At 36.7% G+C, this 14,524-nt stretch overlaps 1 protein-coding gene across 2 annotated transcripts; it reads right to left on the bottom strand.

The window, feature by feature from the left end:
* Positions 1–932: 932 nt before the first annotated feature.
* Positions 933–13,787, bottom strand: LOC144628150 (uncharacterized). 2 transcript variants are annotated; one of them, XM_078486212.1, is made up of 4 exons: positions 13,071–13,787; positions 12,615–12,758; positions 3,818–3,955; positions 933–3,309 (listed from the first exon to the last, which is right to left on the bottom strand). In XM_078486212.1, exons 1-4 carry the CDS (start codon positions 13,156–13,158, stop codon positions 2,501–2,503), a joined length of 1,179 nt encoding a protein of 392 aa, XP_078342338.1. In that variant the 5' UTR covers positions 13,159–13,787; the 3' UTR covers positions 933–2,500. The 2 variants fall into 2 exon arrangements, with proteins under 2 accessions (XP_078342338.1, XP_078342347.1); XM_078486221.1 differs by lacking the exons at positions 12,615–12,758; positions 13,071–13,787 and adding an exon at positions 6,779–8,114.
* Positions 13,788–14,524: the final 737 nt, after the last annotated feature.

Genomic DNA, 14,524 nt, shown 5'->3' with positions numbered 1-14,524 from the left:
GATTTCTCAACAGTCAGTTAAAATTTAAGCCCATTTCTCAGCTGTCAGCAATCTTTGCGAATCTCAGCTATCAGCTAAGAAAAGCGTCATTTCTCTCCTGACAGCTAAAACTTGAACCTATTGCAAGCTATCAGTGAGACCCTCTTATAATGTCGAAGAAGGCAGGGCAGAACCTCGGACGCCAATAAGCCCTTCGTCTCCTTTCTAGAAGATACTATCCTTCATAAGCCAGCGTATCTCATCGGTGTATTGGCAGCCAGTGTCCTTCTGCAATGTAACGTCGTACCTCGCGTTGGTTCTCATAGAACAAATGACTCACTGCAAGCTCTGAGTAACACGGAGAAGCCTTTCTCGTCCCCCGGTGCCGTATCCACTGCGGTCAAACGACAGAAATATGCAAAAAATAAGAAAAGTACTGCAAAGATAAGGTTTTAATTTTCAAAGTTCAAAGTTCAAAGTTCGATACATAACCGGTATCCTAAGGGTTTACTAAGTTTTTTTGAGCTTTACTAAAAATGTTCTACGTGTTTGAAAATAGCGATATGCGGACTTGTCGGCGCCATTTGTCAAAGCACCTTTGGTTCGGATGCGAAACATTTAAAAGGTAAAAACACTGGTTTACCTGAGGGAATGGGATTATGCCTTCACTTGGCAATTATTTTTATCTATCCTTGCTCTTAATAACACTTCAATTTGAACAAAAAATGGTGAAATGGCAAGAAAACCTGCCTGAGACGTTTGACCGCGGTGAAGGTGCCGTAGCACATCATGTTTTCTTGCGGAACCTATTCGTTAGTCCCCGTCTCACACCTAAGGCAGAATCTGGCGCATCGATCCATCTATTTGCTCATCAAGGAAACAACAAGGCAGACCCTGCCTGACGCTACATTTATGCCAGCAATCATACAGCAATGACAAATTAAACGCAATGATAACGTTCCAATGGCTTGTTTATTTATTTTACAACTCTTAAAAAAATTAGCCATAGTTTTACATTGATATGTTTTTAATGCTTTAGCTTTCGACTAATAGGCCTCTGACTGAATACAAACGTTTTCGATGAGATGAAATGAAGGCGGTGTATAAAACGTCTTTATGTAATACAAATAGTAAAGAATTGTCTTCCTTATTAATAACAACATTATTATATTATTCGATACACTGGTTTGAGGTTCAAAGGCTGAAGGTAATATGAATTGCTTCCTTATGTCTAAAACCAGTTTTAATGAAAAAAAAAAACCTTAATTAAGCTTATCATGATTTTTCATTTGGCTATTTATAGCATATCTTTGGATACATTGCGTAAATATTGCCTTTGTCTTTAAATGGTTTGAATGGAGGCCTCCTTTCTGAATCTTTATACTGAATCTTTAGACAGTAACTTTTAAGGTTTCCACTGTCTATATAACTTATTGCTATGTTTTCATAGGTTTTAGTTGCTTACTAACAACTAATGAAATTTAATTTGAATAAAGATATGGACCTGAGTTAGAAAGTGAAATTACTGACAGATTTCCACGTCACTGATGAATATTTCAGCTTATTACTCTAAAAATATTGATGGGAAAGGCCACTTTGATATATTTCTGACAAAAACCTACGCGTAATGTCACTGTATCTAACTTTACGATAATTGTTTATAAAATACTTAACTTTCAAAATCAGTGAGAAATCTTACACTTTGCTAGCAAAAAATTATTCTCCCTAAAGGATATAAAAAGCTACAAAAAACTTTTTATGTTTTGTTATGTTTTCATATCTAAAGTTGAAAATTTCCTTAACTTAAAATAGAACCTGTTCCATATTTCTATTGATTGTGCCAGTCTGTGAAAAATTGACACCAATAGGTTTCGTCTCTCCAATAGACCATGGGCAATCACAGTTCAAAAACAAAGTCCTGACTGAGTTATTGTATTCTGATTAAAGTTTGTTTTTCTGTATTTTTAAAAGCTGCAACTTTCTACTTAATTCGTGTTTTGTTAGCCGATCGTTCCTAGCTGAAATAAAATGTTATCACAAACTCGTATTGAGAAAGGTCATGTTACAAGAATAGTTTCCATTAATACTAAGTCTGTGATTCAAATGTTTCAAACATCCTGATAAGAAAGGATGTAGGCAAACTTACAGAGCTATCAGTGAGCCGATAGATCGTCCATTAACGGTGCTTATCACTCAGCATAGCTTAGCTTCTGACAGATGTATAATGTATGTAAGTGCTTCTTGGTCCTTTTTTTAAGTATACATCAAGTTGAATAGCAAGGCATAGTTTTGATAGAAGTGTCAGCTATCTGCGTACAATTGCATGTTTTGCTAGCTGCTGAGTATCTTTTCTCGCCGATTTTTTTGTAGATGCTGGTTATATTATAGAACGTCGCAATGTTATGATGGCTGCGTAGAGCAATCCCTCACTCAGTTCTATATATGCTTGGTAATAGCGCATTTAAAAAGCGTTTTCAAACCCATGTGCATGAGGTCATGATCGCGAACTTGCTGCTGGAATCTAGCTTTCTACCTCGTGGGTGTACATGTGTCTCCTCAGATCAACCTTGCGCATGAACGATATACCACATTCATCACACGAGAAAGGCTGAAATCCTTTGTGCTTCCGACAATGCGTGATCAGATTGGACGACTGGCTGAACGACTTGCCGCAAAAGCTGCACTGGTGGGGTTTCTCTCCTGTGTGGATGTATGTGTGTTTCTTCATGTCGGACTTCTGGTGGAATCTCTTGCTACAGAACTGACACTCGAACGGGCGCGTGTCGGAATGAATCAGCATGTGCGTGGATAACGTTGACGAGCGCTTGAAGCTTTTACCGCACACTTTGCACTGAAATGGCTTTTTGGTCGAATGCACGATCATATGTTGTTTTAGGCTGATCGAATTGTTGAATACTTTCTCGCACACCTGACATTGATACAGCTGCCTTCTCACCGATCCAGGCGTCTTGGGGTTGTCGTTTTTCTCTTCCTGTTCTGATCCAGGACTGCGTACACAATTGAACTTTTGTTGACCATTTTCCTTCTGAAATTCATCGTCCGTTTTTGTCTTTAGTTTACTAATAGCCCCTTCTTGTTGCATCAGAACATTGTAGTATCGATACGCCCCGGTGGAGGGATCATTTTGGAGTCGTCTCATTTCTGCCCATTGCTGCATCCAGCGTGCAAATGCTTCGGATCCGTTGTAAGGCTGTTGACGGAGGTTCCAAAGGGGGAACTGTGGGTATTTCCAAAACAGGCTTTGCTGTCCTTTGGAAGAGGGGGAGGGGAATGTTGGCAGAAATCTCAGTCCTGCTCCCAGTGGCATACCTTGAAAATAAATGAAATCAAACAACAATAAGTTGTAAATTGGTTTTCAAAAGCCTGAAGGGAAAATGGTATTTTAACTGACTGGAACTTCGAATAAGCAAATTTAAAGTGAAAAGATTTCCGTAGTTATGTAGCAACTGAGTCAGTCAGTCAGCCAGCCAGCCAGCCAGCCAGCCAGCCAGCCAGTCAGTCAGTCAGTCAGTCAGTCAGTCAGTCAGTCAGTCAGTCAGTCAGTCAGTCAGTCAGTCAGTCAGTCAGTCAGTCAGTCAGTCAGTCAGTCATCAGTCAGTCAGTCTATAGCACATAAGGCCTAATACTCAAGCCCCAGTCTCTTCCACTTGTAAGAATATCCTCCCTTCCTTCCTCTCTGTATAACCATTCGTCTTTCTTTAATTGGATTTAATATGATTTTCTCTCTTTCATGGGAAGAGATTCAGTGAAAGAAGGAAAGAGAGGGAAATGGACTCTTTGTTAAATAAAAGAGTGCAAAAGATCATGTTTTTCTCACCATGGGAATAAAACGGTAATCTATTCTGTGGCTGGTAATTGTTCCCATCATGACTTGCGTCTTTATCTGAACTTGACTCTGGACTGGTGGTCTTCTCATTGTCCACGTCGTGCGCATGCTCGTCACTGTCACTTTCATCTATGGAAAAAAGGAAGAAAAATTCAGAAGAGTACTTTACTGATGTCAAGTGTAACGCTTGCCATATTTAACGATGGTCAAAGCGCAATCGTCCATGATGTTCCAGAGCCTCTTCAGAAATTTTTGAGAAAATACTTGTAACTCAAACTCAAAATCTACTTGGCATTAGAATATCCGAACAGATAAAACTGCAATCATTCTAAAATTTAAAACATCTATACAATAGCTTCCCGCGATTAAATAGGGTAATTTTCAGCAGAAGCTAATTGTTGGTCTGTCTTATGGCTAACGGTTGAACAAACACGGTAGTGCTGTGAGATTACTGAATTAAATCGCCATATCGATTTAGACTGCCCTCAAATGTTCTCTGTAACCTGCACAATGATCTTGCCTCTCCGGCCATACCCAAAAGCACAAATAGGTACTACACCGAGCGTTTTGCTTTTCCCTTTGTATGGGTGCTAGTCCACTGAAGATTACTACACCAAATTTTGAAAGGATGTTTCTAACAGGTGGTTAGTAGCTATGTAAGGGTGCTCGATCTATACATCTGGTTGGGGGAGAGGCACTGTGAGATCAAAGTGTTTTGACCATGGCTACCACATAATGATCCCGGCGAGCGCTTAAACCTCTTGACTCGGAACATAACATAGTATTACTTCCTAGCGTCTCCTACCCAAAAAGAAGACATCGATTTAGTTAAAGGGATATCTTAGATGCTAGAGAAATAAGATGGGTTGGAGATATTTTTGTCTTAGTATCTTAGGGATCACCAAGTTATTTAGAAGAAAGGTTAGGGATTCGAAAATTACTTCATAACGAAGAAATTTTCGATTCAGAATTGGCATTTTAACCCGCATCTGTGTTTGCAGTCCCAAACAAAACTAATTGAAACTTTCGAAAAGAAAGAAAACATATTTATTTTCCAAAGAAGTTATATTTTAACAATTGTAGTCATTTCTTATTATAAATCATTCTGGGAGTGAAATACTGTTAAAATATCAAGGCCGTAACCAGACCTTTGCCAAAGACGAGGTAAAATCTTTCTAGTGGGTTCTGGGGGCATGCTCTCTAGAAAATTTGAACTATAATCTAGAAGCTATGAATCTCTTTCAGAGACATTTGTCATGAGGTATTTCTTGAGAAAAATCAATCTCGTTCAACTGGCGATCATTTCGTATTATAACATATTTTGTTTTTAATTTTGGGTAAAAATTAAGTCGAGGCAAGTTCCTCGTCTTTTCTCTTGTTAGTTACGGCCCTGAATATAAGCAAGGAAAAACTAAGAAGCTTGTGAAATACGAGAGCGTTTTTTCTCACTAGCATACCAGTTCCTATAACACTTGAGTTGCGCCCCTTTAGCAGGTGACATGTAACCTCAGGTAAAGATCTGTCAAAAACTGACTGCTGATAAACTTATGAAATAATTGAACTTTACAGAACGGAACAACTTCGTTCACAAAAACTGCGACGGGTTTTAGAATTTTATTGGCCTTGTGCAGCTATATAAAAACTGTTTTCTGTGAAAATGGTCGTTTAAGTTGGGTAATAGAGAAGTGACATGGGAAAAAGGTATGTAAAATGCTGTTTATCAACCGCAAAGCCATGCAATATGGTATTTATTATTACGAGACTTTGAAATGTTTTGTGGGCCATTAATATTGGCTATGGTATAAATAAGAATTATTTGAGTTCAGTGAATTCAAATTGATTTTCTTTTACATGAGGGAAAAAGTCCACTGAATGCAATGTTTTATTAGAAAAAAAAAAAACAGTCAAGAAATGAGATAAAAGAAGGATAATGGTCAGATGTTTTGTTCATCTGTAAATCATAAAATACTTAAGCTTATACTTCGTGAACTGAAATTATTTCTTTTGAGATGTCATTAGAAACTCTTCACTTAACAACAGAAATGAAAAGCTCGGAATACAGGAAAAAGGGAAACTTGAAATCTCCTCTGGACTCCTAAGCCGGGATATAAAAGTGACTGAATTGAAACCTCAACCCAAGACAAAGCGTAATGCCGGTAAAATAGCTGTTGCTACTGCGAGATTGGTTTATTCGATCATTTTGATTTTATTTTTCAAACAAAAGTGAGATAGTTAGCCACCAAATTCCACAAACTGGTCAGAATTTGTGCTTCGTTTCGCAATCGCTTGAATTTTTTGGAAAGGCTAGAGCCGAAGGAAAGTTGCTTAGACAAACTTTTATCTTAAATTTACTTTTGCAATTTTTAGGAGACACTGGAGAGGAAATTTACAATTACACTATGAAGTCGCCTTGGTCCCGTAAAAACTCTGAATAAAATTATAAAATTATTTTCAAGTAAAGAAATCGTTGAAACAGTTCGTAGGTTTTCAACTTGTAGTGTTACAAACCACACGTTATTGGTTTTTGTGTTGTTTTCATTATTTGCAGAGAAAATTTCTATCAATCCTTGCTCATATTATGTAATTCTGTTGGTGTAGAAATTCAATCCATTCAATTTCTTAGTTTAAACAGAGCAAAACGGCCGAATGGTGTAAACATGCATTTTTTTTAACGTCCCGTTTACCTGAAATTTATTAAGATGCTTGAGATGAATTTTAAATTAAAGCAACTCATTAACTGCATGGATAGTGACCAACCGACGATTTAGAACACTTATTATCGAGTATAATAAACACCTTTTACTATGATATCCCGTGATTTGCAGATAGTATATTCAAAACGAGTAGAAAAAACGACTTATACTTGGATTCTTTCAATCTTGGGATGCACCCAATGTTCTCTATGCCACTATGAGTCACGCATCTATTGAAAGGGTAAAGAAAATCACATACCAGTTTTCACTTTGTGCTGAAATCCTCCTTCGGGCTCCAACTTCGACGCAACATACGGTTTTATTAGGAAAGATTTTGGCATTGCTAAACGAACCTGCGCCCGAGAGTCGAAAATGAAGAACACTACTACAGACAACGCTTGTTTTGTCCAAGATAACAGGGAGTGGTCCAGCGGTACCAGCAGTTAGGTTTGATAGGATTTTACATACACATGACTTCACATAATTGGGCAGAACTAGAGCTGACGACAACTAAACACCTTATAGGCTCACGAGGAATGCTATTTACTGGGAGTGATTCAAATTATAAATTAAACCGGGACAATAATCAAAAACCCAACAAAGAATAATAAATAATTATAGGATAGTTTCTCTGATTCTGGAAGTAAATTAAACGTTTAAATTCCCATCGTTATACGTTATATCATTCTAGTAGTAAAATAATTACGATCAGTTATTCAGAAAAGTTTAAATTCCCATCGTTATATCCGTTATAAATTTGTCATGTCTTACTTCAAACGAATAAATTATGGTCAGAATCTTTCAGACTATATATATTCTTTGTATTTCTTCTTTACCGTTTGACGGAAAAGCAGTGCAAAAACTTTGATAGGTGAAGACAGGAACGTTCCATGACTAAGTGATATTATGCTAAGGACAAAACGCTAATTAAATACGTGCTGTTTTCATGCTGTTAAATATACGGATTGTGCATCGGCGAGAGAGTAAAAAAAGACATACTTTATTTAACTTGAAGTTTATAGGGGGTATTAACTGTTGAGTTTATTAATAGATTCACTGTGTCTTAAAAACTTGAAAATCTATCAACCTATCTTTCTTGCATTTTGAGGTCTTTTAGACGCCTCATCTAACGTACATGACAGAATTTGGAACCGATCTTGGAACAACAACGAGCCTAAAATTCTATAAAAACAAGCCCGAGAATGGAAATTTCAGTAAAATGACACATATGTACATCGATCACTACTGTCTTTAGAAACTGTAGATAAATGAAGAGCTTTCAAAAAGATTTGTTCTTGAGGTTGAAGCACGACTTTATTACGAGGTGTTAAGTTTGGGCGTCATCCACTCTAGCAAAGTGCCTTTTACACAACTGAACACTGTCCGCTAACAAGCAAACAGAATGTTTCAGAATGTGTGTTGCTCGCCTATAAGAAAACGAAACACGTACGAGGCTCGTTCTGGAACTTTTGGTGTGTGAAATTTTGTTAACTTGTTCAACGGACTATTAACATACCAGAAGGAACTAAATAAAATTATTTTGTGAAAAAGAAAAAAAAGACCAGTTGGAGATTACCGGAGTCTAGATATTTTTTTTATTTACCTAATGTTGAGCGAAAACGCATTTTATTTTTCTATGACAGTTCCAATATGCATATCAAAAGAACCGGCTGAGCTGCTCAGAGCAGAAATTTGCTATTTATTCAATACTTCGATTCGCTTCTTTTATAAACAACTGAATCATGTTGCGGTGATATTGCTTTTGTGTGATGTTGCTGAATTTCAGAAAAAATTAAAATGCCTGCCTCGTTAATTATTCGCTTTTCTAAGCTTCAATATGTGAACTGGGCCAGTTCAGTGCAGCTTAAATTTCTAGAATAGCCTGTTCCTTTTTTGCGTTCCATCGAATAATTCTAAACAAACTAACTCATCAACGAAGATTTGCCGCAAATATCACTTGTTGTTTAAAAAATCAGCTCTAGAGTAGTGGGCTCGTTTAGATTTTTTTCATGATTTGCTGGAAACATTTCAAGTTGTGCTATTGCTCGCAACGGGGCAGGTGCTAGAGGGAATTACCTGTTCAACGCAGGGCGCGCCGGGGCTCTGGGCATCTGTACGGCTTGGTTTGCTGGTATGGTTCTGTTCTTGGCTGGGTGGATGGACAGCTGTCCATCTCCTCTTCTCTTTAGATTTTAAGTACTTCTCGTCAGTGGCTGGGCTTCTGTTCGTCCTGGCTAATTGAATTTCTTAGATCTTGTTTGTTTATGGATTAACACATGCAGTGAATCATGAACATTTCAGTAAGAAAAAAAAATCACTGAACTAAGCACTTTCACTCCCGCTATTTTTGTTCTGAAACAAAACGTCTTTATTTTCGCAAGGGCTTCTACTGAAAAGTTGTCAGATTCTTTCCTTAAGGTACATCTTAAGAACGTGTCTAAGAACACGCATGATTTTTTAATATATTTTGATAAAAATTTTCATCCTATTTAAGCTCGAGGATTTCTTTCATTTTTTAAGCAAATGAGATTTAAGCGTACAAATGAAAAATCATGCGAAAAATTTCGCATCGATTTACTACAATATCTTGCAAACTTAGTAAAATTAAAAGTCGTCATTAATTTTGTATCAGATCGTTTTCTTTCCTCGAGCCTGCATGAAAATAAGATGGCCTTCAAGAGAACTTTACAGTCAGGCTTCAATCGCACTAAAACTCTAGTGTGCAATGCAGATTTCTGCATTGGGCAGTTTGTTTAGTGAAATTTGGATTTGGAAGTTTTGGAAATCCAAAATCATAAAAATCTTAATGGAAACTGATTAACAGCACCGTCATGTTGTATAGTGGCATTGAGCCAATAGTTAACTCCCTTCAAGCAAAATCACTTTACAAATCTGCCGCAAGCATAATGGATTCTTAATGCACAAACAACACAAAAATTTTATAAACATCGGGTAAACTCCGGACAGGGTATTTTCTAAGCACGCTTTTCAAATTTGGATAATCTTTCCTCAATTTTCATTTACAAAAGGTTCATAAAAAAGGGTGTAATCTCAAAGATGAAAATTGTTATAGAAGAAAGCAAAGGTGCACACATAATGGATTTTCTTTACAAATAGTTTTTTGAAAATATTCAAAATGAAACAAGTTTCTGACCATGAAAAGTATTGTATTTGAAGAACATAGTACAACCAATGGACAGTAAATTGTAATAAAATGGGAACAAGTTTAGTTAAATTAATACCTAAAAACATATATTGGGCGAGGGAGCTCGAGAGAGCACCATTTTGACGGGGCCTAGACATGAAAACATGTGAACCCAGGTATACTGAGACATATGCCTTAAAAGTAAGAATAATGAGGATATTTTCAGCTAGTAAGATCAGAATGCTAGCTAGGCCCCCAAACCAACTTCATTAAAATTCCAACAAAACAATGATCTGCCGCGCAGTATGACTCAGAATATTCTGCATTGCCACCACACTCACTCCCAAAGTGGTTCATTTGTTCCTTTTTCTTTACTTTTGAAAGGAATTAAGACGGAATCCATCAGAAAATCGAGTAATATTAATTTTAGTTGGGTTGGACAAAATAATTTAAATCCTATTTCGTTATTTTTACTCTTTTTAAAAGTTAAAGATGTAAGTAATTATCCGTGATAACACCAACAACTATTTCTTATCAGAGCCTGAGAAAATGAATTTCAAAGTTCACAAGAACCATGTTTAAGTAAAATCTCACATGTAGCTATTTTGTAAAATCTTGGAATTCAGTGAAACTTCCAAATTTGTTTTCGATGTTTGGTGTTGTTAGAAATGATTTCTTTTGACAAGATATTTGAAACAGTAACACAGAAGTTTGCAATAAGATGTAAATAATTTTGAAACATAATTGTGTCCAATTAATACTCGACGTCCTGGCGGATTCCGTCTTTCTTAAATTAATCTTCCTTGGAGTAGTTTACTGGAATTTTCATAGAGTGTAACAGCGAAACTCAGCGAGATTGCTCAAACCGGCTAGAATCAAGTTTGCATATATTTGTATCACGTTCGTTTTAAAAATGTTCTTTTACTTTATGCATGCACGAAAGAAGGCGGAAAATATTATGTCTAAAGTACTAATAGTGCAGCTTCGTTTACTTAGCTATAGAAAACATGTAGCTACAACCATTTAGAATAATCTCAATAACTCTTAAAACATCTAAAAAGTGTTAAAGACTAAAGAGAAATCGTGGTAAATTTAATTTCTTTCTAAGTCATAAGCGGCTCACAACATAAGATGCGGACGCTACAACTTAACTTTAGGCCGCGAAGGCGATATTTCAACTCACAACACAGAGAGATCTTTGGTTGTATAAGTTTGTAAGTTAAAATTACAATCAAAATTGAAATAGGCATATCCTGAAAAGGCGAACAATTTTAAAAGGTATGTGCAAACATTGAACTTCAAATGTTTTTAGTCCGGTCAGACAAAAAAAAAATCGGCGCCAGCAATTATCGAAGTTTTGATAGATTCTTGTCACGTTTGGTATAATGAAATATTTCATGAAAACTTCTCGTTTGATATTAAAACTTCCAAACATTGGCATTTTGATGTTTTATAGCATTATCTAATGGGTTATTCCTTCAAAGCACATATCATTTACAGAGCGTACCACTTACAGCTTAATAGCTTATCTCAAATTGCCGAAAAGGTTTCTAATCGACTTGCATTGGTATTTATTGTTTTCTTTTGCTCGGCAATGGCGTTCTGCCCAAAGTTAAGTAGCGTTCCTTTACGACACGTTTATTTAAATTCATTGTGCTGTTATTCACAAACATATTTCTGTTCAGCATTTTGGGCTACTAACAAAATAAAATCAACTGCACCATTTCGCTATAGCTTTTAAAGGAACCCCGCACCTTGTCAATTTCAGGTTTTGGAATTATTCCGTTTGAAGAGTCTTGGTAAACATTCGCACCTTGGGTGTTTTTCAGAAGGGTTCGCTCTTCTTAGCTTTCTACGAGGAGCTGAATCTAATACAGATTAACAGAGATTAAGAATTCTTTTGTATTTAGTTAAAAATTTAAAATTTTTAAACGAAAGCTAAATGAGCAAAAATACAAAAATTTATCAGGCTAGGTCAAGTATGTATTAGGTGTGGCCGTGCTATCGGCTAAAAAATCCCTTACGGTTGCGCAATCGTTTAAAAAGATTTTTTTTTCTTTTAACCAGAGAACAGGTTGTCTATTCAGATCGTTAAATGGCTTTTTCTTCCAAACCGCCCAATGACCAAATATAACGCCCGGGGATATTTTTAGCTAAGTACAGAACTGTTTTTCAGAAAGAACGCAATGAAGAAATTTTAGTTGCCGGCTTACTCAAAACTATTGAGCTTCAAAAACATCTAGTCTGCTTGAATCCGAATTCAAAGATTCCGAAATACAATTAATTCAGCTTTCTTCTGTTTAATTAACTTTGAAAGCGCACCAGGCAAACTATGTTGGAATTCAATTTAGATATGACGGTTCAAACATTTCAATGAACGCGCGAATCAGATTTTAATTCAATAACAGAAAATGTTTGAAAATTGATGATTTTGCACGGATTTGCAGCGAACAAAAACGCCATTTAAACTCACAACTGTACACTCCTTTTAAAAATACGTAGCGTTAAAAGAGAGTTAAAAACGATTTAGAAGTTAAGAGAATGCGCGCGGGATAGAAAACCTGAAAACAACATAACAATTGCCACCCGGCAGTCGGTAAACAGTAAGTTTTGGCCATAAAATCAAAAGAAGTATTTAGCTTCTTGCATGGTGTTTTTTCGATATATTTTCAAACACATAGAATATGATTTTTGATGCGAAAAGGCAAAAGCTATTTAAACGAAGAACTATTTATTTTTGTTCAGTTTTTTTTTCGAAATGAAAGCTAGTAAGCCAGTTTAAATTTACATCAGTATTGGTTTCAATGTTGGAAAATATAAGATTCATCCACGCGTTCTAACATCGAAAGAAGTTGCATCGAAGTTTTTTCTCTCGAGAATTGAAAGATCAGCTAAAAGAAAAACAAATTTGAGGGGAAATAATAACAAAACAATAACTATCAATATATACCTTCGAAGTCCGTGTTGCTGTCCGAAGAACTCGTAGAATCACAGTCATCTTTAGAAATTTCTTGTGGCGCGATCGCATCTTCATCAATTTTTGTCGTGAGAAGTGCGGTAGTTTCACTTTTTAGCGCAGAGGAATTTTGTTTTCCTAAACCACCAGACAAAACAAAATAGGCACATTATTGAAAACCCAGAAGTCCTGGATAATAAATTTCTGTTAAGATAAATCAAACTATGGATCAGTCGGAGTCCAAGAGAGAGGATTTTGAAAAAAATTCAAGTCTGAACTGCAATACGAATCGCTAGCGTGTGATTGAGACAAACGAAAAATCTGCCCTGAAACGGTAAGAAAAATGGGATCTTTGAAGCGTAACCGTAGCGGGTACCGGGAAAACGTTAAATGAAATTGTGCAAACCATAACAAAGAAAGCCCGGGTGAAAATCACAACCAGGTATTTACCTTGTTCATTTCTTGTCTCAACACCCTGGTGCGAGGCATCGCTGGAAACTGCAGCGGGCTTCGTGCGCACGAGAAAAGCTCTTGGCATTTTGATTTTCTTCGATTCCTGTTCTGACAAGGGATGGAGTGTAGTTCCTCGGGTTTTAATCGGACGTGCTGAAGATAACAGGTCTTGCAGGCGGTGTTAAGCGTAGGTTGTTTATCCACTCGCGAAATCTTTGCGGTAAATATTTGATACACGGGAAGATTGAACTTCACAGCCTCGGCTTGCACTGTCAAGGCAGGTGTTTTGAGCTTGCAAATGGTCCAAGATTTAGTGCGGTTTTGTCCAATCCCACCTGCTTGTTAACTATGCGTTTGGAAGGCTTGTAAATTGAGTTGCCATTTACTTAAAAAGCGCGCACCCACTCGATGACACGTTCTGAAGTGCTCCTGGCGAGAGAACAGAAGTTTACGCCCATTTCACTAGTAATGACCAAAGACATGTCCCAGAGTGGCTTTATTTCGAGATTTTCAATATCAAACAATACTTGTTTGTTTTGCTTGACTAAAAATATGCTCTTGCGCGAGTCCCATTGTTGTGCAAATCTTGGCCGCGCAAAATGGCGCGTGCTGTTCATTATTTATTAAACAGCTCTTGTGAAATGGGAAGCGAAACCGCGAATCTCGCAACCAATATGGATAATTACTTGGGTTTTTAATGTTTACTTTTGAGACAGGCTTGAAGATAAATTCAAAATTTTCTAGTGAGTTACGCTGAAGTGATTTTCAAGGGACGAAAACTATTTTATGGTTTGATCGTGTTTTATGTTTCTCCTTCGTTCATCTGCAAAGAATAAGGGGAATAGCTTAAACAAATTTTCCGTTACATGACAGAATATTTATATCTATCCTGTAATAAGCGGATGGGATACTAAGTAATTGGTTACTAAATTTTACGCATGTTTGTCCCAATCAAAATGAATCTCACGTCCCACTCTCGGCACCCACCTGGAGCGGAAGTTGTCACGTAGGTTGTAAAATAAACTTGAACTAGAACTGTTAAATTAGCTTATATAATCGGATTCAAGTCACATCCCTTGATTTTAACATCCGCTTTCGCTAAAAACACAGTCGCAGCTGGAGGAGAAATGATGGGTGTAAAACAAGTTGGTCATAATGCTCGATAACTCTTCGACTGAACTTGCAGATTTCAAATTATACCGAGGCTGTAAACTACTGTCATTTGATGTAACACTTCAGTATAGTCAACACTGTCTTTATCGACTAGCTTATTTTTATGAAGTTATCAGCCCGGCCTAATAAACTGTACACGTACCTAATAAACTGTGCAATAAGGTGGTTATTAACTCGGTTTGTGGCAGATTTGTTTAACTGAATACCCATTATGAAACGCTAGGTGCACTCAAACTACTTCCTAAATTAAGCAGTTATATACCGAAAAAGAAATTTAG

Source organism: Oculina patagonica, chromosome 1 (genome assembly GCF_052425735.1).
Source record: "Oculina patagonica isolate OP01 chromosome 1, crgOcupat, whole genome shotgun sequence".
Classification (NCBI taxonomy): Eukaryota; Metazoa; Cnidaria; class Anthozoa; order Scleractinia; family Oculinidae; genus Oculina; species Oculina patagonica.
This window is presented reverse-complemented; position numbering and strand designations above follow the sequence as displayed.

Excerpts from the sequence above, each read along its gene's own strand:
- LOC144628150 (XM_078486212.1), bottom strand. The coding sequence starts at position 13,158 with ATGCCAAGAGCTTTTCTCGTGCGCACGAAGCCCGCTGCAGTTTCCAGC. Across the intron at positions 12,759-13,070 it reads TGAGACAAGAAATGAACAAG|GAAAACAAAATTCCTCTGCG; the intron begins GTAAATACCTGG and ends CTGGTGGTTTAG. Across the intron at positions 3,956-12,614 it reads CAGCAACACGGACTTCGAAG|ATGAAAGTGACAGTGACGAG; the intron begins GTATATATTGAT and ends TTTTTTCCATAG.